Source organism: Amblyraja radiata, chromosome 1 (genome assembly GCF_010909765.2).
Source record: "Amblyraja radiata isolate CabotCenter1 chromosome 1, sAmbRad1.1.pri, whole genome shotgun sequence".
Taxonomy (NCBI): Eukaryota; Metazoa; Chordata; class Chondrichthyes; order Rajiformes; family Rajidae; genus Amblyraja; species Amblyraja radiata.
Window position 1 is genome coordinate 158700983 of NC_045956.1, and position 26864 is coordinate 158727846.

General features: G+C 42.8%; 2 protein-coding genes across 3 annotated transcripts in view; one reads left to right on the forward strand and one right to left on the reverse strand.

Annotated features, from left to right (window-relative positions):
- ska1 (spindle and kinetochore associated complex subunit 1) overlaps window positions 1–1070 on the reverse strand; it is a 34228-nt gene extending 33158 nt beyond the window's left edge. Inside the window, exon 1 of the mRNA XM_033033524.1 lies at window positions 959–1070. The gene's annotated coding sequence lies outside the window, so the exon portion shown is untranslated. The remainder of the gene's footprint in view (window positions 1–958) is intronic.
- Window positions 1071–1759: 689 nt separating this feature from the next.
- On the forward strand, window positions 1760–26530 carry cfap53 (cilia and flagella associated protein 53). 2 transcript variants are annotated; one of them, XM_033033527.1, is made up of 8 exons: window positions 1760–2031; window positions 10241–10467; window positions 11726–11899; window positions 12461–12764; window positions 16259–16477; window positions 18504–18720; window positions 20582–20684; window positions 26104–26530. In XM_033033527.1, exons 1-8 carry the CDS (start codon window positions 1960–1962, stop codon window positions 26336–26338), a joined length of 1551 nt encoding a protein of 516 aa, XP_032889418.1. In that variant the 5' UTR covers window positions 1760–1959; the 3' UTR covers window positions 26339–26530. The 2 variants fall into 2 exon arrangements, with proteins under 2 accessions (XP_032889418.1, XP_032889425.1); XM_033033534.1 differs by lacking the exon at window positions 10241–10467.
- Window positions 26531–26864: the final 334 nt, after the last annotated feature.

Genomic DNA, 26864 nt, shown 5'->3' on the forward strand with positions numbered 1-26864 from the left:
AAGAGCGACATAGCAAATGATTTGAATAAATAATAAGTGTCCGGGGGGGGGGGGGGGGGGGGGGGGGGGGGGGGGGTGATTGGCAGTCACCGAGGTACGTTGTTGAGTAGAGTGACAGCCGCCGGGAAGAAGCTGTTCCTGGACCTGCTGGTTCGGCAACGGAGAGACCATTCCTTCGCACCATAGATGCTGCCTCATCCATTGAGTTTCTCCAGCTTTATGTCTACCTTCGATTCTTCCAGCATCTGCAGTTCTTTCTTAAATGCAGAGTCAAGGGATATGGTGAGAAGGCAGGAACGGGGTACTGATTGTGGATGATCAGCCATGATCACATTGAATGGCGGTACTGGCTCAAAGGGCCAAATGGCCTCTTCCTGCACTGAACCTATTGTCTATTAGAATACAGGGGTTACTTGAAGTTAGAGAAATCAATATCCATACTGTTTGCTTTGTTGTTACCTTCTCCTAGCCAACAATGATCTGTTCTACATTTTCCTTGATCCCCTTCCCCTTTGTCTCGTTTTCACACCTCTGGAGAAGGGTGGAGACCCGAAACATCACCCATTCCTTCTCTCCAGAGATGCTGCCTGTCCCGCTGAGTTACTCCAGCATTTTGCGTCTGTCTTCGGCTTAAACCAGCATCTGCAGATCCTTCCTACCCATTCAGTCTGAAGAAGCGTCTCGACCCGAAACGTCACCCATTCCTTCTCTCCAGAGATGCTGCCCGATCCGCTGAGTTATTACCCGCATGTTGTGTCTACCCCCGGGGTTGTGAGCAGCAGCAGCATCGCTGAATCCCCCTCCCCCCCTTCCCCCCGGCACAAAGCAGGACGGTATCGAAGGCCTAGCCTTTGTTCGGCGAGCTCAAAATAGCGTTGGGGAGCGAGGGAAACCCGCAGCAGCATCGCCATGACCTGAACAGTAGAGTTGTCGACATTATATACGACTTATCACTCACCGCTTGGATCAGCGACGGTCACTAATCGTCCACTTTGCCGAACAGGCGCCGCGGGACCAACGACTCTGCCCTGTTTGAACGTTTCCCTCCGAGCCGGGCGCGGTCTCGCGAGAGCCCCCCCTAGCCCCGCCCCTCCCCCTTAGCCCCGCCCCTCCCCCTAGCCCCGCCCCTCCCCCTAGCCCCGCCCCTCCCCCTAGCCCCGCCGCCAGGCCCCTAGCCCCGCCCCCTCCTCAGCCCCGCCCAAACCCCCCCCCGCCTCCATCCCCGCCCCCTCCCCGCCCCATCCCCGCTCACCGGATCCTCCTCCATTGGCTCCCGCGTCACCATGGAAAACAACGAAAGATCCTCTATTAAATAACACACATTTTAATTAACTATTAAAGATAAATAAATGAAGAGCACGGGCAACGCGATCGTCCAGTGCTTTCTTGGTCCTCCAAAATATTCCAACTGGAATTTAAACTGGAGGTGGTGAAGGGAGGGCTTAAGCCAGAAAGGGTTATTGGGAAGAAAGAGCTACTTTAAATTTAGTTGCATCTGGTTGGGTAACTATAGTTGGGTGGAGATTATTCCATGCTTTAATTGTGCGGGGGAAGAACGAATTGCTGTACACATCTGTCTTTGTAGCTGGGATCACAAATTGGATCGAATGCCCTCGTCTGCTCCTAATTGGTTTGGGTTTGGTGTAGGTCTTGTTATACATTATACATAGTTTTATACATTAAACGTTTTTTAGATTTGAAAGCACCGTGGTTACAATGTTGAAGCGACATCATCTCCTTGGAAACGCGCTTGTTCCGGTTCCGGTCACGGTCACGGTGGGCGGCTGTTTGCCCGTTGCCAGGGTGACCGAGGAAAGGAAGTTTTAATCAAAGATCCTATAGCGATCGGATCTTTGGTTTTAATGTGCTGGCTTCGTGGCTGCTGCTGAAGACTGGTCTTTAAATCAAAGAGCCAGGGGAAGAGTTTCCGCGTCCATATTACGGGAGAAGAAACAAGTCATGGCGTCTCCGTGTCGGCGAGGGGGGTGTTGCAGGGAGATAAAGGGCCCAACGCCATGCTCTGTGGCTGTGGTGAGTATCACATCAGCGTCGAGGGTATGGAGAGGAATTAAATTATTGCAGCGAGAGACATTGAGGTAAATAAATGTGGAAAACATGAGAAGAAAAAAAAAAAATTTGTGGTAGAGCATAACCGCCCGGAGAGCAGATGGTTCTGTGCATTTGTTGGATCTTGTTCCAAATTCGCTGCTGCAGTCGCGGGTATTTGGCTACATTTCACAAATAAGTAATTGATAGTTCAGCTTTGTTATTAATACATTATATGTCTGCAAGGTTATTCAAGGTGCCATAAAGTTTGCTCCAGACTCCAGCATCTGGCGTCTTCAGTTCAATTTATCATTGCCAACCAAGGTCCCGTTTGCCTGCATTTGGCCTATACACATCCAAACCTCACCTATCCACAAACCTGTTCAAGTGCCTTTGAAATGGTGTAATTCCAGCCACCTCTACCACTTCAACTGCCTGGACAAAGAACTGATCCTGGGAAGACATTGCCAGCTACGCGTTTCCAGTAGGAAAACGACCCAATCATTTTAACTTTATGCCCCATATATCATAAACACCCTCCAATTCATGGTTACCCCAATTATGCAAACTCTGCACATTTATCAAATGGCTTCTGGAAATCCAGGTAGATTATAGAGACTATCTTCAAAGAACTTCAGTGAATTTATCAAATATTATTTTCCTTCCATAAAACCATGTCAACTTAGTTTTACTGTAATTACTTTTTTGCTTGACCAGCTATTACTTCATTCATTTATACTCCAGCATTGTCCCAACACTAGCTGTTGTGGTAAGAGCCCTATACCGTTACACTTTTTGACTCCCTCCCTTTGTAAATGCATCACATACACACAATATGAATTACAATATCTGCCTTGTTGCTGATGCAAAGTTGCTGTCTTACTGCGCTTGCAGCACCCGAGACCCGGGTTCGTTCCCAACGATGGGTGCTGTCTGTATGGAGTTTGTACGTCTTCCTCATGACCCCGTGGGTTTTATCCGAGATCTTCGATTTCCTCCCATACTCAGATGTACAGGTTTGCAGGTTAATTGGCTTGGTATAGTGTAAAAATTGTCCCTAGTTTGTGTAGGGTGTAGTGTTGGTGGCCGGTGTGGACTCGGTGGCCCGAAGTGCCTGTTTCCGTGCTGTATCTCTAAACAAAACTAATAACTAAATGTATTAGCAGACGCCAAAATATGTCAAAAAAGGTTAGTTTCAGGGAGTTTGTTGAAGTTGGAAAGGGGTAGAGAGGTTTATGGAAGCAGTTCCAAAACTGAAAAAGCTGATAATATTGTACAGATAGGAATTTTACATCCATTAATATTCTCCTCAGCATTTTAGAAACGTGTTTTGGACTCTTTTTAGCCACCTGCCTGGCCATCTGATGCCATATTTTATGTTATAAAGCTACATTACACTTTCAACACTTTCAACCACCAGATGGCGCTTTACAAAGTGAGGCTTACAAGTCTTGGCAAAACTTATGCCCCTGTCCCACTTAGGCGATTGTTTAGGCGGCTACAGGCGCCACATGGTCGCCGGGGTGTTGCCTGTATGGTCTCCTCAGTCGCCTAAAGAGTCGTACCTTTTTTCTGGTCGCCGCTGGATTTTGAAATGTTCAAAACTTTTGGGCGACAGTCAGCGCCCGTGGGCTCAATGCCAACGATCGTAGCCTGACGTAGGTGCTGTCGCCAGGATGACATAGGTTGTCGCCAGGATGACGTAGATTGTCGCCGGTGCTGACTTCGGTGAATTCCATTTGCGACTACCCATGTCATACCTATGTCAACCGGCGACAGGTACTGAAGACGGAATTGCCTTACCTTGTCGTAGCTTGTCGCGGGTGGATGTAGGTTGACGTAGGTGTGGTCATAGGTGGACATCCTAATGGGTCACCGGTTGTCAGTAGCTTGCCGTGGACTAGGAGGTAGGTTGTTGTAGACATTGTCGTTGGGGAGTCCAGTCGCCGGTTTTTCTTCAGTTCCTCTGTCACTCCAGATCCTCTGGCCACTACTATATCAGGAAGATTGTTTGTGTCCTCCTTAGTGAAGACAGATCCAAAGTACCTGTTCAACTCATCTGCCATTTCCTTGTTCCCCATAATAAATTCACCTTTTTCAGTCTTCAAGGGTCCAACTTTGGTCTTAACTAATTTTTTCCTCTTCACATACCTAAAGAAGCTTTTACTATCCTGCTTTATATTCTTGGCTAACTTACCTTCGTACCTCATCTTTTCTCCCCGTATTGTCTTTTTGGTTATCTTCTGTTGTTCTTTAAACATTACCCAATCCTCTTGCTTCCAGCTCAACTTTGCTACATTGTACTTCTTCGCTTTAATTAAATTTAACCTTATCAAATACTTTCTGAAAGCCCAGGTACACTACATCCACTGGCTTTCCCTTGTCCATTTTCCTAGTTACATCCTCAAAAAATTCCAGAAGATTAGTCATGCATGATTTCTCCTTCGTAAATCCATGCTGACTCGGACCGATCCTGTTACTGCTATCCAAATGTGCCGCTATTTCATCTTTTATGATTGATTCCAGCATCTTCTCCACCACTGATGAAGGCTAACTGGTCTATAATTCCGTTTTCTCTCTCCCGCCTTTCTTAAAAAGTGGGATAACATTGGCTACCCTCCAATCCACAGGAACTGATCCTGAATCTATAGAACATTGGAAAATGATCACCAATGCGTCCACAATTTCTAGAGCCACTTCCTTAAGTACCCTGGGATGAAGACCATCAGGCCCTGTGGATTTATCAGCCTTCAGTCTACCCAACACCATTTCCTGACTAATGTGTATTTCCTTCAGTTCCTCCGTCACCCCAGATCCTCTGGCCAATAGTACATCAGGAAGATTGTTTGTGTCCTCCTTAGTGAAGACGGATCCAAAGTACCTGTTCAACTCATCTGCCATTTCCTTGTTCCCCATAATAAATTCACCTTTTTCAGTCTTCAACAGTCCAACTTTGGTCTGAACTAATTTTTCCTCTTTACATTCCTAAAGAAGCTTTTAGTATCCTCCTTTATATTCTTGGCGAGCTTACCTTCGTACCTCATCTTTTCTTCCCGTATTGCCTTTTTAGTTATCTTCTGTTGCTCTTTAAACATTACCCAATCCTCTTGCTTCCCGCTCATCTTTGCTACGTTGTGCGTTGTACGCTCTTTTATTTTTATACTGTCCCTGACTTCCCTTGTCAGCTACGGTCGCCCCTTACTCCCCTTGGAATCTTTCTTCCTCTATGGAATGAACTGATCCTGCACCTTCTGTATTATTCCCAGAAATACCTGCCATTGTTGTTCCACGGTCATCCCTGCTAGGGTATCTTTCCAGTCAACTTTGGCCAGCTCCTCCCTCATGGCTCCATAGTCCCCTTTGTTCAACTCTAACACTGACAATTGTAGATTACAACTTATTATAATATGGTCACTACCTCCTAATGGCTCCTTAACCTCAAATTCCCTTATCAAATCCGATTCATTACACAAAACTGAATCCAGAATTGCCTTCTCCCTGGTAGGCTCCAGTACAAGCTGCTCTAAGAATCTGACATGGATGCACTTCACAAAGTCCCTTTCTTGGGGTCCACTACCAACCTGATTTTCCCAGTCTACCTGCATGTTGAAATCTCCCATAACAACCGTAGCATTACCTTTACGACATGTCAATTTTAACTCTTGATTCAACTTGCACCCTAAATCCAGGCTACTGTTTAGGGGCCTGTAGATAAATCCCATTACGGTCTTTTTACCCTTACAATTCCTTAGCTCTATCCATACTGTCTCCAAATCTCCTGTTTCAATGTCACCCCTTGCACGACCCTCTTGCAGCCATGACTCTGTAATTCCCACAACATCATACTTGCCAGTTTCTAACTGAGCCTCATGCTTTTCCATTTTATTTCTTCTACTTTGCGCATTCATATACAACGCTTTGACTTTGGTATGCACCTCCCCTCCCACTCCGGCCCCAATTGGCCTGACCTAACTCTCTTATCCCTTCTCGAACTTTCCTTCCCATTAATTCAGGAGTCTTTTGTAACTTTTCCTGTACTCACTTCCCCTTTTACTCCCCCACCCCCCACTATTTAGTTTAAACCCACACATGTAGCCCTAGTAAACCTGCCTTCCAGAATATCGGTCCCCTCCAGTTAAGGTGTAACCCGTCCCTTTTGTACAAGTCAGCCCTACCCCAGAAGAGACCCCAATGGTCTATAAATCTTAATCCTTGCTCCCTGCACCAGCCCCCCCAGCCACACATTCAGATCCCCTATCTCCCTGTTCCTGCTCTCACTAGCACGAGGTACTGGAAGCAATCCAGAGATAACCTTCCGAGAAGTCCTGCTTTTCATTCTTCTTGCTCAAGTCAAAAGAGTTTATTGTCATGTGTCCCAGATAGGACAAAGACATTCTGGCTTGCTGCAGCACAACAGAGTAGTGTAAGCATAAATACAGAACAGTTCAGTGGGTCTATATAGCATAGACCATATATAGACACATAAATAAACAGATAAAGTGCAATAGGCTGTTATAGTTCAGAGTTTTTTTTATGGCGAGTTTAATAGCCTGATGGCTGTGGGGAAGAAGCTGTTCCTGAACCTGGATGTAGCAGATTTCAGGCTCCTGTACCTTCTACCTGATGGCAGCGGAAAGATGAGTGTGTGGCCAGAATGATGTTGGCAGCCTTTTTGAGACAGTGACTGCGATAGATACTAACACTCTAAACTCACGTTGCAGAACATCCTTCCTCTTCTTCCCGATGTCGTTTGTGCCTACGTGCACAACTATTGCCGGCAATTCACCTTCCGTCTCGAGGATGTTCTGAATTTGGTTTGTGATATCTTGAACTCTGGCACCAGGGAGGCAACAGACCATCCTCCTGCCGCCACAGAATCTCCAGTACACACCTCGGACAATTGAACCACCCACCACTATAGCTCTGCCCGATGTCGGTCTCGCCAATTGAGTCCCATCGCTAGGATTGGAGCCACCAACCTGTCCGCAGCCGGCGCAGTTCACGAAGCCCCGCGCGCCCCTCCCATTCCCTGGGGACTCATTCCAACTGTGGGTTTCCAGAGAGCCAGAAGCCAGTGCTTACATGCTGTGAACGCTTGCTCCTGGGAAAACGCGTTTTGCCTAAGCGGCTTTAAAGGGCTGTTGTCAGCTGCCAGTTATCAACGGCTGTGGGCGTCACGAGGCCGAGTTACGTCAACACCCCCCTCCGACGCGCGCTGGCATTTGGCTCTCTGACTCTCTGACTCCTCCCTGTTCTGTGTTCCTCTCTGTGAACGAGCAAGTTCTGCAGAACCGGAGGACAGGCGAGATCCTGGGGAGGTGAAGAGGGGGGGATTGAGGGAGAGGAGGGAGGAGGGAGAGGGGGGAATGGGGGAGGTGATGAGGGAGAGTGTGGGAATACAGGGAAATGATTGGTGTGATATGGATAAGGGGAATCTAACGGACCTTGCCCCCACCCCTCTCCTCCCCGCTCTCCCCCACCCTCCCCCTCTCATAAAACTCCACGCTCAACCCCTCCCTCCCCACTCTTCCCCCTCTCTCCCCCGTACCCCTATCTCCCTCCCTCCACTTTACCACCTCTCTCCCCTACCCCATCTCCCTCCTGCCCTCCCTCCTCCCTTCCACCCCTCCCCTACCCCCGCACTTGATCTAGTTAACTATTAAAAATGCAAAGCATCCCCATGCAGCCTAGGTCTGTATTATAAAATCTAATGGCTGAAGGGGTGAAAGATCTCCTGAACCGCTCCTTTCTACAGCGCAGGGAGAGGAGCCAGTTGGTGTTCCGTGTGCTCATTTGACCCTCCAGAATTTCATGGAGGGATGCCCAGAGTTGTCAAGGATGGCCTGCAATTTGGTCCTCATAAGCCTCTCAAGCACATCCACCGCAGAGTCCACTCTCCCCAACAGCACTGAGCTAGCTCGTTTTACCAGCTTGACCAACATCTTGCTGTTTTTAGCACTGATGTTGTTGCCCCAGCAGACAACAGCGTAGAAAATGACACTTGCAACCACAGTATAGTAGAACAGGTACAGCATGTCATTGCGCACATTGAAGGATCTGAGCCTTCTGAAGAAAATTAGTCTGCTCTGTCCTTTTTTGTAGAGGGCATCGGTTGACTGACCAGTCCAGTTTGTTATCAAGGTGCACTCCCAGATATTTATATGTCTGCACCACCTCAATGTCCACCCCTGCAGTGTTAACCTGCTGAAGGGGGAGCTTGGACCTGCCAAAGTTAACAACCATCTCTTTGGTCTTGGTTGTATTCAGGATGAGACAGTTCTCTTTACTCCAGACACAAAAAGCACTGGTCAAGTCCCTGTATTCCTCCTCATGTCCGTTCCTTACACATGCCACAATATCTTTGTCAATATTTGCTTAACTTTTGACTCTGTGACAAAATTTACAAACACATAGTAGAATGCATAAATTATTATTTCTTCGGTGCTGTGAGATGAACTAAATCTGCTGTGTACATGTCTGTGATTTCCTGATTAGGAGTGTTTGGAAGTGCTATTTTGGACTTCGATGGATTTGATTCCTTCACTCGGTCTCCCCATTTTTCACGAATGACAAAACTCAATTCTCATATCTGTACAAATATCTGTAAATCTCAAACTCCTTTAAAAATACTATCAAGCATCCATTTATAACATTTCATTCCACACATCTCCATCAACTTCCCCCAGATTTAGCCACTTGCCCACACACAATTTATTGAATTTACTAGCGTACATATTTGGGAAGTGAAGGAAAACTGGAGCTTTTGGAGATTGTACAAAATGTATTTGAAGGTTATTTATGGTCTTCACAATGATCTTGAAATAGAAAGTTAACCAGCAAGAGTAAAAAGGCATTTATTTGAAAACATTCCCATCCCTTTGCAAGTAGCAATCATACAAAACTCCACTTCCACTTAGATATGTGCATAACTTATCTGGATCTTTTTATCTAAATTCTTTCACTCAGGTTTTTACCCATATCATCAAAATGTTCTTGCAAACTTTCTGCCTCTTTCCCTTCCCCTACCCCATCTTACTTCGCCTTCACAAATTTGCATTTATGGTCCTTGAAAAAGGATATTAGGGCACATTAGGGGTAGGGCCATTGCTCTCTACTGCCTAGACCCTACTCACCATTGACCCTTTGATGGCTAATTCCGAAAGAAGCTCAGCAAGGCAGTCCTTTCTTTCTGTTTATATGAGAACTGGACACGTCTGTCAACCATCCCTCTCTTTCCATTTTCTTTCTCCTGGGCATGAGCCAGTGGTTCATCACTCAGACTTCACAAAATTCGCAACACATTAAGCTTAACTTCGCCCTAGCAGCTAATTTATTCGACTACATTGGTCTTTAAACAGTAACATATCCAAAACAAGTTGCCAACTCACATTTACTCACCAGATTCTACTTCCCCATCACTGCTTACTTACTTTATTCCCAATCTCCAGTTGCCTGCCATTTAAGACATTCAGCCTTTCTTCTAGAAATTCCTTCACAACTCACTCCTCTCTGTGTTTTTTTAATCTTGTCTTGTCCTCATTACTAAACCCCATGCCATCTCTACCCTTCAACCCAGCATTGTTAGTGCCCTTTCTGTCCATAGGCTCTGCAGTTTCTTCTCCAACCTTTCTGCCTCTTCAGCTATCAGTAATCTCCTTCGCCCTAAACTCTTTGACCTCCTAATTTTGAGTGATAATGTCATATGGAATGCTTTGTATTATGTTGTATGGTTAAAAACTTTGTATTAATGATGTTGCCGTTTTGATATAAAGGGGAAAAGAGTTTGTGTCTCAGATTTCAGACAGGTCAAGTTAAAACAAAACATTCAGATATATTGTTCAAAAGGGAACTGCAGATGCTGGAATATCGAAGGTACACAAAATTGCTGGGGAAACTCAGCGGGTGCAGCAGCATCTATGGAGCGAAGGAAATAGGCGACGTTTCGAAGGGTTTCGGCCCGAAACGTCGCCTATTTCCTTCGCTCCATAGATGCTGCTGCACCCGCTGAGTTTCCCCAGCAATTTTGTGTACCATTCAGATATATTGTTAGCCAGATCACAGAAAGGGAATACTACTGAATTCTTGAATGATTCCACTCAACTTTCTAATCCCTTGGATCCTTTTTAATTGCGGGAAAATGTAGCAATTAACTATACGATGAAAATTAAAACAAAACTATTTCTATGTTTGCTAGGTGGAAAAATATTCAGGTATCAGATCTCAATCCAAAATGGTAAAAGAGACCGAGCAAGACTTAAAGTGTGACACATATAAACAGTTTGTAGAAGACTTTGAAGTATGCAGACGCAGGAATATTCTTGCCGTGGAAGATGAACGTAAAGAGTTGCTGTGCAGAATTAAAAACAACCTCAAAAAGGCAATGGTATTTTATGTAGCGCATATAGAAGAAAGAAGAGAAAGGTAAATCGATAATGTTCCTGAAATATAAAGTTAAAATGAAATCTTGAAAAATCCACCACAACTTTTATTTACTCACCAGAGACTGCAGATGCTGGAATGTGGAGCAACAAACTATCTGTTGGATGATGATGGCGATGCAGGGTTACGACTCAAAGCATTGACAATTTATTTCTAACCACAGATGCTGCTTATCCCACTGAGATCCTCCAGCAGATGGTTTGTTGCTTCACAACTTTTATTTAAATTTGAAAATTGGGTAATGACGATTTAATCATTTTTTGTTAAGTATGAGATATGAAATATGGATCCATATGATCCATGTGAGATTTTAAAGAAGTACATTATAGCAGAAGGAATATTTTTTCCCAAATTGTAAACCTGGACATGTGGTTACTTTTTTTCATTTTAGTTTTAGTCGAGATAAATCCATCTACTCATCATTTGTACTTGCAAGGATAAGGAAACGTACCAGAAAGGACAGGTTTGAATATAATAATAAAAACAAAAGTAGTATAAAATCCAGTGTAAATGTCATCCCACTACTTTTGTGGACTTCACTTCTAGAGAATCACATTTTCTCAAAAGCTCCCAGCATCTTGACACAACTATTGTCTATCCACTTTGCAAACAGATATGCAGTCTACTTTATGCGTAAAGTTGTTACACAGATCACAAACTTGATACTGGTATCCTTGCAGGTGATTGCAGATGCTGGAATTTTGAGCAAAACAGAAAGTGCTGGAAGAACTCAGTGGATCAGGCAGCATTTAGGAGGAATGGATAGGCAATGTTTCAGGCCGTGACTCTTCAGATTCCCTACAGGCAGCCTGTGCCTGTCAGAAGAGTAATTCAGTACTACAAGCCTTCACTAAGAGAGTAGAGAAGGGGGACCGTTTGAAAGTATGGTAATGTGAGCAGGGAGTGGGTAGTCTGACAAAGTGTGAGTAACCAGCAGGAGTGCAGGGTTAGTCTGACATTTGGGAGAAAGCAGTACAGTAGCAGAAATGGAGAGATCGGGCCAAGGCAACATTGTAGGTTGAATGTGGCTTCAGCTAATGTATATGTTGTCAGGTACATGGATAGGAAAGAATTAGAAGGGCATGAGCCAGGTGCAAACAAATGGAATCTGCATAAATGGGGCATCTTGGTTGACATGGATGACTTCAAACTCCATTAATTGTTTGTGAAATCTCTCTTCCATTGCGCCTGTAATGAAAAGTATTAGCCTTTAAATGAAATTTTGTTTCAATCATTTGAGGCTGCGTGAACTTCTGGAAGCTGAAGAGAAAGAATATATGAACCAACTTAATCTTTTGGGAGAAACACGTTTGGAGAAACAAGCAAAAATGAGGCAACAAGTGAAAGATCTTAAGATACGAAGGGAATGTGATCGACAACGATTGATTGCAGAAAAGCTTGATCAACAATTCCGGTAACATTTTAAAATGGGATGGAGAATATAATATCACTTTTCAATGCATGAAGCACTCAAAAAACCTGTGCAAAATTGAATTAAATGTAGACTAGGACAAGTGAGAACACAGAATATAAATGAGCTATTATTTGGGAATTATTCTTCCACTCAAACTGAGTATATTGGATAAAGTGAGCTCAGCCCATATTTTATTTTCATTCGGGGTATGTTGTGGGTTTTTATGTTTGCTAAAATGTTTTATGTCATTTGTCTAGATAGTTGGTTGCTGAATTGTAAAATAGAATATTTCTCTTAAACCAGAAACATTGTAAAATTGTCTCATAGCTCCTCTCTGATTTTGCCTTTGCTCCTTTTAACTTTCCTCTCTTGTGCTAAATTATAAATTTCAAGTCTGCATCTGTTAATCAATGCTGTCTGGTTTTACTCACCATTTCTACAATATTCAGGTTTGTGTTTCATATATAGTAACTTTTTGCCCTTTTTCTACTTTTGAAAATGTAATTACATTATGCTCATTAAATTGCATCAGGCATTCGATCTGTGACTGATATATTTTAGGGAACAGTGCGAGGAGCTGCGAATAAAACTATCTCATCAACAAGTGCAAGAGCTGCCCAAGGACTGGCAGGCACAAAGAGAATTCAAGAAGAGGCTCCACAATCAGCAGAAGGAAGAGGATTATGTCTTTGATGAACTCTGGGAGAAGGACCGAATTGCAAAAGAGGAGAGGGCAGAAAAAGAAATGAGAGAGCAACATGAAAAACGTCAAGCCGTCGTGGCTGGTCAATTGGAGCAAATCGCAGAAGCTGATGCTAAACGCATGGATCAGAAGCAATGGAAAAAGCAAGAGGGAGAGTTGATGGTAAGAAAGTAGATTGAGAGTTCGAAGCTGCAGGTATCTTTTCTTATTTTTAGTGTTATCAGTTCAGTGCCCTGAGGCCCATCCTATATCTTTTTGTTTTTAATTCTCCATGTTAATACTTTCCTCCTGCGGCACTCATGATAATGGCTTGGAAATTTAGTTTGAGCCATTTTTCCATCATACTTAGAAGTTTTATCATTACCTATTTCCCTATCTCCATTGATAAGATTCTTATCCTGACCATATCTTTATACAAGGAAGCTGCAAATCATTTTGTATTCTGCACCAAATGTTTCCAATATCAGGCACATATCAAGATTGCAAAAAACATTTTCTCTTTGCCTGGATCCACTGCAAAAAGCACTGAAGAGGCCCAATTTAATTTACAACAATGCAGGCAATTTGATGACCATGCTCACCTACTTTATATGTACATTTATTGGTAGCATCACTGATACAAATTACTGTGTACCATGTGCAAAAAAATAGATGATACCAAGATTCAAAAAGATTTGTCTACAAAATCTAGAGAATCCATAGTACCCTGAAGGACAAGGGCAGCAGTCACTTAAATAATTTTCTACACGCAATGCAAACTTTAAATTAAAGAAAATACTGCAGATGCTGGAAATCTGAAAGAAAAGTAAAAGAGGCCAGAAACGCTCAACAGATCAGACAACGTTTGTCAAACAAAGGCAGATTCAACCTTTCATGTTAAAGATATGGAAATAAATCGATATTAATGTTATTTGCGATTGAGTTTTAAATGCTGACTTGGCCGTGTTATCCATAATTCATCAATAAATAGGAATATAGAGGAATCAGAAATTATTCGAGTGCAGTTCTGATGTTACCTTCCCTTTGTTTCATATTAGTTCAGTGTCGATTTGAGCACAAATCATGAATTAAAGAACCAATCAAATCAACATGTTAAACACATTTTACACATCCATTCAATACCAAAGCCATAGGCAAGATTGACCAACTTTCTTCCATTCTAATGCCTTCCTTTCATGGACTTTTTAGTGCTGCACCGGGCTGCTGGAAGAGGAATGAATTGCAGATGGGTGTGAAGGACCACCTCGCAAACCTCTGCGATGAACGTATTTCAGTGTGCAGCACCTCACTTGATTTAAGTAGTGAAAGGGACACACTATAATTCACCCTGCAGCAAACCCATCTGTGAATTTTCAGCTCACCCAACATCCACGTTAAGACAACAGAGGTTACGTTCCACCCCTGGAAGAGATGTGTCAGTAGTACTGAAGCATAATTGTGGCAGCCGAGTCACTCTTCCCAGAAGTAGACAGAGTACCAATGTCAGTTGTAATAGAAACGTAGATCCATACTGAGTCATTTGGGCAGGGCACATCTCAACCATGTTCATATATTTTAAAGAATGGAGTGTTTATGATTTAGGAGAACGTTTAAGAAGCAATTAGACAGGTACATGGATAGGACAGGTTTGGAGGGATATGGGCCAAACGCAGGCAGATGGGACTAGTGTAATGGGACACGTTGGTCGCTGCGGGGGTTTGTCTGAAAAGCCTTTTTCCACCCTGTAGGACTCTATGACTCTACTCCAAGTTCCCCAGAACTTCAGCTGACAAAATATACAACTTTTCGATTCCAGCTCACACCCTATGGCACTGATAGTCCCCATGGTCTGCAGGGCCTCAACAACTTGTACAAATTGCAACCCTGGTATTACACCATTGTGAATGTTCCTTTTATCCTATCTAAAATGTACATGGATAACAAAACACAGCCTCATGCAATCATATGGGCACCCTTACTACATTGCTTCCGTCCACAACACTGTTCTTTTTCGATGGTATGTATGGTCTGGAGTTGGAAGTTTCACTTCTGGGTTGTGATTTAGATTTTATGCACAGGTGTGCAGCCAAGCCTTGAGTTACAGTTGAATTAGATTGCATTGGAATCATCATCATTGGCAGTCACTCGAAACAAGTATGACTGTCCTCTCCTCTCCATAGGGCCGTCTACTTGTGGGTCTGCTGATGTCTGTAGAGGTCGATCAGCGATCCACACACCTTGGTGCAACGTCTGGCAGTGGTTGGTCGTCGTCAAGTCCCCTTCTCTCTCTCCTTACGGTGCTGTCGCTTTGTCTCTGCGACACGGCATAGCTCCATTTTGTGACGTGCAACTCCTTCCTGCAAGGATTTCCTTCTGGAGCGCCCGTCCAGTGCAATGTGCTCCCAGTTGCTCAATGTGATGTGGAATTTCTTCAGATTGTTCTTGATGTTGTCCTTGAAGCGTTTCTTCGGCCCGCCGGGGGCTCGCCGACCTTCCTTCAATTGAGAGTACAGGATTTGTTTAGAGAGACATGTGTTGGACATGTGGATTACATGGCCAGTCCATCGAAGTTGGCGCTGTATTATTGTGGTGGTGATGCTGGTCATGTTGGCTTCCTCCAAAACGCTGATGTTGGTGTGTTTGTCCTCCCAGCTGATCCTCAGAATCTTTCATAAGGATCTTTGATGGTATTGTTCCAGGGCTCTCAGGTGCCTGCTGTAGGTGGTCCATGGCTCTGTAGACCAGCAGTTTTGTTTGAGCCTTTAGGTCTCGGTCTTCAAAGACTCTTTTCCTGAGAGGCGATGGTTGACCTCAGAGTCGATGTCAGCTTTTGAGGAAAGAATGCTGCCAAGGTAGGGGAAGTAGTCAACATTTTCAAGAGTGGTGTCGTCCACTTTAATAGTGGGCTGGGTAGACGGCTCGTTGGTTGGAGGTTGATGTAGGACCTGGGTCTTCTTGACATTTAAGGCTAGGCCCATTGCTCTTTATGCCTTGGCAAAGGCATTCAGGATACCCTGGAGGTCTTCTGCAGAGTGTGCTGCAATGGCGCAATCGTCTGCGTACTGAAGCTCCATGATGGTGGTGACTGACTTTGCTCTTGGCCTTCAACCTATTAAGGTTGAAGAGCCCAGCTTCTTTGTACATGGCCTTCATAGAGCTGACAAAAGCTTTTGATTCAGTAGACCGCAAGGCTCTTTGGAGAATACTATCAAGGTACGGTTGTCATGACAATTACATCAGAATATTGAGGCTTTTACATGATGGCATGTCGGTGCTCGGCAACTGAGGCTCTGAGTCCGAGCCCTTCACTGTGGAAACGGCAGTCAAATAGGGGTGCATCATCACACCCACCCTGTTTGTCATCTTCATTGCTGCCATACTTCACCTCATTGGTGAAGAGCTGCCACAGGGGATCCCAATCCTCTACGGAACTGACGGTGGGCTCTTCAACCTTAATAGGTGAAGGCCGAGAGCATTGGAATAAAACCTTCATCTTGTCTGTTAGCAAATTTAAGGGGGAGGGATCAATAAAAATGGATGTCAGAAAATAGGATATATTTTTGAAATTCCCTGGGTCGGTGTGTATTATTCTTTTTTTTTTAAAGTTCTCTATATCTGGAATAAAGGTAAACCCTAGAATGGAAAACCTCTCAAACTAATATTGTATGTTGTTACAGAAAGAAACACAACGTCTTTCAAAGTTGGAAGATGAGTGGCATGCGAGGGAGAAAATTCAGAAACAGAAGGAACTCCGTGATACTTTGGACACTTCAATGGCATTGAAGGCAAAGCGAGTTGCGAAAGAGCAGGAGGAGGAGCATGCACTTGATTTAAAGTTAAGGGATGAAGCACTGAAGGAAGTTGCTGATGATGTCCAGGCACAGATGCAGAAGAAGGTAACTGTCTATTCATTTGTACCCATTGTGCATAATTAAATATTTATTCTACTGTTATGGATTATATCCTCAAACCGAGGAAAGGTGCTTTATAAACATTTAATTATTAATGTTTATGTGTTTTTATGTAATCAACTGAAGCAACCAATTTGTGAATTTGCAAACCCTGTGATGTTCCATGAACAGCAATGGGCTCAGAGACCACTTAATTGGTTTCTTTTATTTTGCTGTTGGCTGTGAGAGAAATATTAGCTAAATGGGCTGTCCCACTTGGGCGACCTAATCCGCGAGTTCTGGCGAGTTTGCCTTCGACTCATACTCGCAGCATGGTCGCCACGAGGTCATAGGAGGTCTTCGTAACTCTCCTTCATGATCGAGAGTGGTCTCCGCATACTCGAGGCCTCAGCTAGGTCGCGGCGTATTTTTCAATATGTTAAAAAATGCCCACGAGTAGAAAAAGGTCGCCATGGAAAAAAATCTATATTTTTTTACTCGTTGGTTTAGTCGTAGTAGGTCGGCATCTTAGTCGTAGGTAGTCGAAGGTAGTCGAAAGTAGCCGTAGATAGTCTTCATCATAGTCGAAGGAAGGTCGAAGGAAATCGAAGGAATCGTCTTCACTCTCCCCTATTCGGTGTCCAATTTTCCCGAAGTTAGTCGTAACTAATCGAAGCTAGTCATCAACATAGACGAAGGAGGTTGAAGGAGGTCTTCTACATAGTCGAAGGAAGTCTTCAACACGTCATTTTTTAAAACTCTTCTAAACTCGCCAATTAGGTCGCCCAAGTGGGGCAGCCCCTTAAGAAACCCAAATGTCCACCTAAACCAAAGAGTTGGACCTTCGTTTAGCATTTCATCTGAAGCTTTCCAGTAATACACAGATATATCTTTAATGCAGATATATTGAGAATATTAGTAATGCAGGAGAAGACCATAAGCCCATAAGTATCTCAGTGTTTCTGTGCTTCCTTGTGTTCAAACGCTATTAATTTTGTGGACCTATTGAGGTACATAAAATTGAGAGGTATAGATAGTGAGATGCTGTTCATCTTAGTAAAGGTGCCATGAATAAACGTTACGACTGATTTCTGAGGTAGAGGATTAGGTTCACATTTATTATTGTCATGTGTACTGTTTAACAGTGTAATGATTTGTTTTGCATGCTGTCCAATCAGATCAGACAATACTATACATAAATACAATCAAGGCAAACTCAAATACAAAGACTCAAATACAAAGACTCAGTGGACAAATGGACTCCTTTTCCCATATTGCTATGGCATGATTGAATTAGGATGGAGAAAATGCAGTTCTGTACCAGCAAATATCACTGTGGCCTGCATTTGGATTCATAGGAATCTGTGACATTACATATTGGGAATTCAGATCAAATATAATCTTCACATGAAGCAACATTGATGAAGAATAATTAGAAAGAGACAATTACAACGGCATTAAACTAGCTGTCATTTTACAATTAATTTTAAACTGCGGAGAGCAATTTGTTAAAGTTTTAATTAGGTACACTATCTGATCTTTTCTGTTCCATAAATTTTTAATTCAAATGTTAAAATTCTACAATCCTCCAAGCAAGGGCATCTTTAACAGAAGATGGAGGTGGGAGTAGGAGCAGACCAATAATCAGGATTTAAAGTAATTCAAAAGCAAAATACTGCAGATGTTGCAAATCTAAAATAAAACAGAAGATGATGAAGATAGACTCAGCAGGTTGGGCAGCTTTTGCAGAGTGGAACAAATTAAATGCTTCAGGTCAAAATTGGTGTTGCAGTAAGTGGAAAAATCAAGGATCTTATTAGTTCCCTACCCATATTTACATCAAATATTTAACCAATATAAATTTGAACCCTTTTTAGATATTAAAGAAATAAAGGGACATTGTCTTAATGCAGAGTTGTACAGAGGTGTCTAGTCAGCCCTAATCTTCTTCAATGGTGGAGAAGGCAGAAGGGAGTAAGCTAATTTCTTATCTTAAAATCATCTGCGTCTGTAATTATTTCATTTTACTCAGATGGATCTAAAGAGAGAACAGCAGCTGTACCGAAATTACTTGACCCAGAGGGCAGACAATGAAAAGCTCCAGGAAGAAGAAACAAACCGGCTGATTGAGGCAGAGATGGAGAAAACAATCGCCAAACGCAATGAACAGAATCGCTTAAAGAAAGAGGCTCAAGATTCCCTCTTGAAGGAAGTGGTGGAAACACGCAAGCTTCAGGTTCAAGAGAAATGTAAGATACTTGTTTAGGCTCATAGAGACAGAGTTACACAGCATGGAAACAGGCCCTTAGGTTCACCTCATCCGTGCTGCCCAAGATGTTTACCTGATCTAGTCGCTTTTACCTGCATCTGGCCAATACTCCTTTCATCCTTCAATATTCATGTATGTGTTAAAACATCCATCAAAATTGTACATTATAAAGGTTAATTGTAAAGGTAAGGTAAAGGTAAAAAAAGAACAATATACAGGTAAATAGGTACATTGTAATTGTACCCACTTCCTCTGTCAGCTCATTCCATATAAACACCTTGTGTCCATTCCTTCAGTATACAATCACAGACATCGTTACAAGTTGGGAAACGACATTTAAAACAGAAATGCATAAAAATATAATTTTACAGAAGGTAGTAAATCTCTGAAATTCTCTAATATTAGAAGTATTTAAGGCAGAGGTAGATAAATCTTTGAAAGATCATAGAATTGAAGGCCAGGTTTAGGTTTATTATTGTCACATGTACCGAGGTAATGTGAAAAACTTTGTTTTGCATGCTATCCAATCAGATCACATAATACCTTACATAAATACAATCATGTAAACTAAAGTACAATAGGGGAAGATACAGAGCGCAGAATTTTGTACTCGGCAACATAGCGCAACAGTTCCATAAACAAAGTGGGGTAGAGGTGAATTGGACAGTCCCATAGCTGATGGAAGCACTGTTTTGGAGCCTGATAACAGAGATTTCAGAGTATGATGGCATGCATTTCCAGTTTCTGTACATTTTGCATGACGAGAGAAGGTATAAGAGGGAATGACCGGTGTGAGACAAGTATTTGATTATGTTAACCACTTTTCTGAGGTAGTGTGAGTGCAGATGGAGTCAATGGTGGGAAGTCCGGTCTGTATGATGAACTGGCATGCATCTGCAACTGTGCAATTTCTTGTGGTCTTGAGCAGAGCAGTTCCCAAACCAATCTGTGATGAAACCAACATCATGCTTTCTATAGTGCGTCTGTAGAAGTTTGTAAGAGTCATTGGCCGATATTCCTCAGTCTCCTAAGGAAGCAGAGGCTTTTGTGTGCCTTCTTGGCTGTTACATCAAATGAGGAGTGGAAAATCACATATGTAACTCCACTGTTTAAGAAGGGAGCAAGGCAAAAGAAGGGAAATTATTGGCTAGTTCGTCTGACTTCAGTGATGGGTAAATTTTTAGAGTCCGTTATTAAGAATGAAGTTTCGGTGTACTTGGAAGCACATGATAAAATAGGCCAAAGTCAGCATGGATTTGTTAAGGGGAGATCTTGCCTGACAAATCTATTTGAGGAGGCAACAAGTAGGATAAACAAAGGAGAGTTGATGGATGTTGTTTACATAGATTTTCAGAAGGCCTTTGAGAAGGTGCCACACGTGAGGCTGCTAAACAAGATAGAAGCTTATGATATTAGAGGCAAGCTACTAGCATGGATAGAAGATTGGCTAACTGGCAGAAGGCAAATAGTGGGAATAAAGGGGGCCTTTTCTATTTGGGTGCCGGTGACAAGTGGTGTTCTACAGGGGTCGGTGTTGGCTCTGCTACTTTTCACATTATATGTTAATGAGCTGGATGAGGTCAAGTTTGGGGGCAATGTGAAGATATGGGAACAGAGGAGGCGTTGAGGCAGAAAGAAGGGGTGGGTACGTCAACCTCCTGGATTTGGATCAAAACACCAGTTCTTGTCTCCAAACCAACAAGAATCTTAAATCCTACCCACCTTATGGATCTTCCCTGGCCTCTGGGGGATGTTATGTTCTCAGCCTCTTTCTGTTCTGTTAAGAACATCCTTTTTCAAGATAAAGAGGTTCATAATATACATTTGATTTCTATTTCCAGTGGAGAAAAATACGAAGTCGCCACAACAACTGGCAGACGAGCGAGCGAAATTGGATGCATTTGTTGAAGATCAAAAACAAGTGGAAGATGAGAAACTGGCCAGGTAAATTTGTGATTAGCTTTAACTTTCTCATTGTTCCCACTGTGATTTGCTTTAACATCTCCATGTTGATTTAATTACATGAAAGTGAATGGGTTGAACTTCAATCAGGCTGAACCCAAAACTTGTGACCCTTTCAACTTTGCGTCAATCTACAATCTGCTTCAGCATAAACCTACTAATCCATTTCTTTAACTTTTATCTGACCTCATGGGCTGAGAAATGGCAGATGGTTTAATTCTGTAATATATGTGAGGTGATACATTTTGAGAGTACTAATGATGCTAGGACATACCCATGAATGGTGATTTCCCAGCGACTATTGAGGAACAGAAGGAGCTTAGTGTGCAATTCAAAATTTCTTGAAGGTGTCATGCAACTCGCTAACATAGTTAAGAAGACACATGGAATACTAACCTGCATTACTCAGAGCAATGAATACAAGAGCTGGGATGTTATGATATAATTCTAAAACAGTGAGTGGTCTGACCTCAGATGGACTACTCGGTGTAGTTTAATGTCAGCACACTGTAGGAAGGATGTGATAACGCTGGAGAAGGTGTAGAGGAGATACACCAGAATGTTGCCTGGGATGGAGCAGTTCAGTCATAGTGAGATTAAAGCTTAGCCCATGACTATTTGCATCGGATCACAAGCCCCAGACAGATTAAAGCTGATATAGACCACATCCTGCTTGTGTCTGACTGAAGAGAACATTTCCTTATCAGTGCTAACCCATTCCCTGTTCCAAGGATGAGAAATATGACTGTGCTGGAGAGTGCAGAGGATATTCACCGAATTAGAGGACTGTAATTATGGGAAGAGATTAGATAGGCTGGTCTTGTATTCTCTGAAGCGAAGAAGGCCAACAGTTGTAGCCAGAATCTTTTTTTTCCCCATTATAGGCATACATTTAAAGTGACAGGAAGGAGTTTTAAAGATGATGGGGTTTTTTTATACCCAGTGGTAATATAGACAATAGGTGCAGGAGTAGGCCATTCTGCCCTTCGAGCCAGCACCACCATTCACTATGATCATGGCTGATCATCCACAATCAGTACCCCGTTCCTGCCTTCACAACATATTCCCTGACTCCGCTATCTTTAAGAGCTCCACGACCAACACCACAGCACTGGTCAAGAGAGCCCAGCAGCGACTACACCCTCTCCGAAGACTACGGAAAGCAGGTTTCCCCACTACACACCTACGAACTTTTTATAGGGGGACAATCGAGAGCACATTAACCTACGGCATCACTTCCTGGTTCGGGAGCTGCAAGGCGTACGAACGGCACCAACTAGACAGGATTGTGAAGACCGCCAGCAGGATTATTGGTGCTCCACTCCCTTTCCTGCTGGACATATACAGGAAGAGATGTATCAGCAGAGCCATCTCCATCATCAAAGACCCCTACCACCCATCGCATCACATATTCTCCATCCTGCCATCTGGGAAGAGGTACAGGAGCATTAGCTGCAAAACCAGCAGGATGCTCCTCAGCTTCTTCCCGCAGGCTATAAGACTGATAAACGGACTTTGCCCCCTGCCAAAGTATCGCGCACCAACCACCAACCTGGACACACTGCAGCAGAGCCACTGTCGTGCCGCTGCCGATCGGAACGCCTGTTGATGTTTAGTAGAGAGTAGAGTGTTTAATTTGTTCATGATATATGTATTTTTATTTCTATTTATTTTTTACTGCACATTGAATGGACACTGGTTGAGCAACGTTTTTTTGTTTCCTCTGGGTATGTGAGTACTCAGGAAAATGACAATAAAGATATACTATACTATCTAACTCTCTTGTGAAAGCATCCTGAGAATTGGCCTCCATTGCCTTCTGAGGCAGAGAATTTCACAGATTCACAACTGTGAAACACATTGCCAATGGAAGTGGTGGAGTTAGATTAGTCACAATCTTTGGGAGACATTTAGCCTGGAACTTCAATAGAAAAAGGGTGAGAAGATATGGACCCAGTTTGGGTAAATTGGATTAGTTAAAATGGGCACAAAGGGCAAGGTGGACTGATAGTATGGTTCTATCCTGCACAATTAGCATACTCCATTGTCTTACATTTGGTCTGATCCATACAAGAACAATTCATGGTCATGTAAGTCAGCCCCCATCTGTGTTTTCAAAGCTATCCTTTTAATTTTAAACTGGTTATTGGTTTCAGTGAGGATTATAACAAATTTTCTGACGACAGGCTCTTGTTTTGAATTAATCTTACTTCCAAATAATGTTATAATCCCTAAATAATCTCTAATGCACTTTATCTATGCTTCTCTCTAAGGTCACCATTCAGCCTCCTTTGCTCCAGGATGAACAGTCCCATCATATTCTCTGCCTCCTTAAATTTCAAACCCTCCAGGGCCAACAAAATTCTTGGGATTTTTTTCTGCACTCTCACTAGCTTAATTACATTATAGCACACTATATTTGAGATGAGGTCTCTCTCCCGCCCTCTAGAGCTGTAGCATGATATTCCGGGACTTGTCTGATGGAGGTAATCATGCCATACACCTTCTTCACCATCATGACTGTAGTTATGCCTCTTTCAGGGAATTATATACTTGTACCCCAGGTTTCTCTATTTTACAACACTCCCAGTGACAGGAAGGAGATTTTATTTACTGTGCAAGTCTTATTTACTGTGCAAGTTTTGCCCAGGTTTAAATTCACATTATGCATTACTTCACACTTCGCCGAGTCTAAGAAAAAGAACTTGCCGTGATAATTGATAGATCTTGTGTTCTTCCAAGGATACAACGCTAATAATTCAGTTGAATTGAGTTCTGGGGTTAGTTCTCTGCTGTCTCAGTGAAGAATAATCCTCACCTTTCTTGTAATAGATATGCAAAAAGTGGAGGTTTGTTCTAGAATTGTTTTGGATGTGGATTATGGAATTGAAGAGAAAGGTATGTCATACGTATATACTGGAGTACCCAGTTGGAAGAGAAGGTGTGCACAGTTGTGAGGCATGATGCAACAGTCGAGATGAAGCAGGCAAACCAAGCTGCAAAATAAGGAGAAATGCAGAGGTTTTTGAGGAGCTGCATCTTGCTTAGTGAAAGAGATGGGAATGCAATGTATCTAACTGATCAACAGATGGTGCCAAATGATTATATAAAAATTGTGACATTTTCCAACACAGTTGGCAATGTCTCATGACAGCAATTCTTCTCAATTCACAATTCTCTTGTCTAAAATTTGTGAAAGGGTTCTACTGAAGTAATCACCAGATTGGACCAGGTAACTGCAATTTAGTTTGAGGTGGACAAAAATGCTGGAGAAACTCAGCGGGTGAGGCAGCATATATGGAGCGAAGGAATAGGCGACGTTTCGGGTTTAGTTTAGTTTAGAGATGCAGCATGGAAAGGCCCTTTGGACCACTGAATCATGCTGACCAGCAACCACCCAAACACTAGTTCTATCCTACACCCAGACACTAGTTCTATCCTACACACAATTTACAGAAGCCAATTAACCTACAAACCGGCACGTCTTTAAAATACGGGAGGAAATTGGAGCACCCAGAGAAGACCCACGCTTTACAGGAAGAACGTACCAACTCCAGACAGTCAGCACCCATAGTCAGGATTGATCCCGGGGCTCTGGCAATGTAAGGCAGCAACACGACTGCTGCACCACCGTGCTGCCTTTTAGATTACTCTCATTTACATTTTCAGGAGTGCAGAAGTTTCTCTGCAAAGTGACCCCAAAAATAATGGAAATGGCAATTCTGTGTGCTGTTAATCATTTTCCAACTCAGTTTCTTAGACGCTGAATTGGCACAATGAACATTACAGGAAGTTTTATAGTAATGAATGATTGTGACATTTCAGGATTCAGCTTTCCAAAGGCACACACCAGCTGTGCAGGTGGGTTTTCCAACCTTTGATAGCTCACACTTTGCTCCACAGTTCTGTGATTTTCACAAATTACCTGATAATCCAGGCCGCCTATTAAAATTCCTCAGGCATTCTTAGTAGAAAAATCGACAGCATTTGCTGTAGAAAACTTCAGTGTATATTAAAAATATATTCATTGAATCAGTCATTTTACACAAGCCAACCCCTTTGTCATTAAATGAAAATCAAACAAATCTTCAGTTCTTCCTCTCAAATACAAATATAGCACTCCAGATATATAATCAATTAGATACATGTATCATTGCAGCAGGATTTTATGCTTTTGTGCCTCAACTCTCCATGCAACGTAGACAAACATACTATTGTTTTAATAAATGTTACTGAGTCTCCATTTTAACTTTGTACATAGTGTGCAAGAACCACCCCAAATCATGGTTGAATACTGATATTAATTTTGCCAATATTTTTTCTTTACTAATACTAATTACTCTCATTGGACTTCAGATTCCCAACTGTTCTGTGTTCTTGTTTAACGTCTCTGTATTATAATTTCTTAACCTTCCTCTATCTGACCCACACATAGTTTCACTAATCTCTTTCTCTTGCAACTTTAAAAACTCATAAATCTTTCCCCCCCCCCCCCCCCCCATTTTTCTCCCCAGGTTTCTCTCGTTCTATTTTTCACTTTTTTGTCAATAAAGTGTAAGTAATGGGCCTGTCCCACTTAGGCGACTTCTTAGGCGACTGCAGGAGACTTTGCGGTCGCCACATGTTCGCGGGTGGTTGCCGGGGAGTCGCCTTCATGATCGTGAGGAGTTCCCACATTCTGGGAACTTGGCGCGGCCTCGTTATGGTCGCCGTAAATATTGCAACATGTTGAAAAATTAGCGGCGACCAGAATGAAGCCGCCATGAAGAGTAGCGAGAATTCTCGAGCCGTAGGTGGGTCGCAAGGAGGTCCTGGTGGGTTGCCAGGAGGTCAAAGGTTCTCTTAGGTTCTCGTAGGTTGTAGCCGGTGCTGACCAGTGAATTTCATTGGGGAAAAAAAAGTAAATAGTTGTTTTCAGAACCAAGGATAACCGACCGGTAATGTTAAATGTCCACCGAGCTTCACAGCCGTGTATCTCTGGCTTCTTAAATGTTGTCTGGCTTCTTAACAGTTTGTCTCCCCCCCCCCCCCCTCCCCCTTCTCCCCCCCTCCCCCTCCTTTTTTAAAGGACTTACCGTACGTACACTGTGCTAGCCATCTTAATTACAGCGCCAATCTTCCTGTTCATCGCAGTATGTGTCTGTATCACGTCGGCTTTTCACCATGTGAATTTCAGACAGCGCTCCCCACCCCCCCACCCCCGTTTGCCCTGGCCCCCGCCTTTGCTGTGTGAGTGTGTGAGATAACCAGTATATAATATTTCTATCCTTAGTTTGCCAGACAACTGATATTATTAGCTATTACTAATGTCCATGGAGCAATGATGCTGCCATTTGAAAGCCTAACAAATAATTAAAGTCATATATGTACATCCTATGAGTATCATTGTTTTTGATCACAGAGAGAACCAAATAAAGAAAGAGTTTCAGCAGGACCTCCTGGGTCAGATCAATTACCAAAAACAGCAACGTGAGAGGGAGAAAATGGAAAAACAGCGAGAAGATGAGGCAGGAATATTGCAAGAGGAAGCTTACCTGAAGAAACTTCAGGAAGCCCTTTCTAAACCTGAGGATGATGCTGAGAAAATCCATCCTTGGAGGAGGAAACATTGTCCCGTTCCCAAAGAAGTGTGTTAGATTTATTACTGGAACATGATGGATGAATGCTACAGTTGTTTGATTTATCAGAATATTTGAGTGGTTTTTAATACTGAGTAGAGGATCTTAAAAGTTTTCATAATGTATGATGCAGCGAAGAATATGTTCGGTCTCTGTATACCTTTACGAATGTTGTAATTTTCGGTAATTAAAGTGTTGATCCAGAAAATAGACATTCTTTTATTCATTTTGATTCCTTTCACACTGCATGATTATTGGTCAAACTTACTAATATTTTCCGGGCAACTATAAGAGAAGCATGTGATTGCACCATCCTCTTCCATCCTCCATGGCTCACATAGCACCATTCTCATTTGATTAACCCGTTCAAAAACAAGAAGGAAAACCTCTTCCTTCCTGGCCTGCACAATCACCTCAAAGTGCAACAACATTCCTTTGCCTGTCCACCTAAATTACTCCAGCTTTTTGTGTCCATCTTCGGTTTAAACCAGCATCGGCAGTTCCTTTCTACACGTTCCTTCCTTCGCTTTTTTCCCTTTCTTAC

Coding starts and splice junctions, on each gene's coding strand:
- cfap53 (XM_033033527.1), top strand. CDS start 1,960: ATGGCGTCTCCGTGTCGGCGAGGGGGGTGTTGCAGGGAGATAAAGGGC. Junction 2,032..10,240: donor CGCCATGCTCTGTGGCTGTG/GTGAGTATCACA, acceptor TATGTTTGCTAG/GTGGAAAAATATTCAGGTAT. Junction 16,478..18,503: donor AGGCACAGATGCAGAAGAAG/GTAACTGTCTAT, acceptor CATTTTACTCAG/ATGGATCTAAAGAGAGAACA.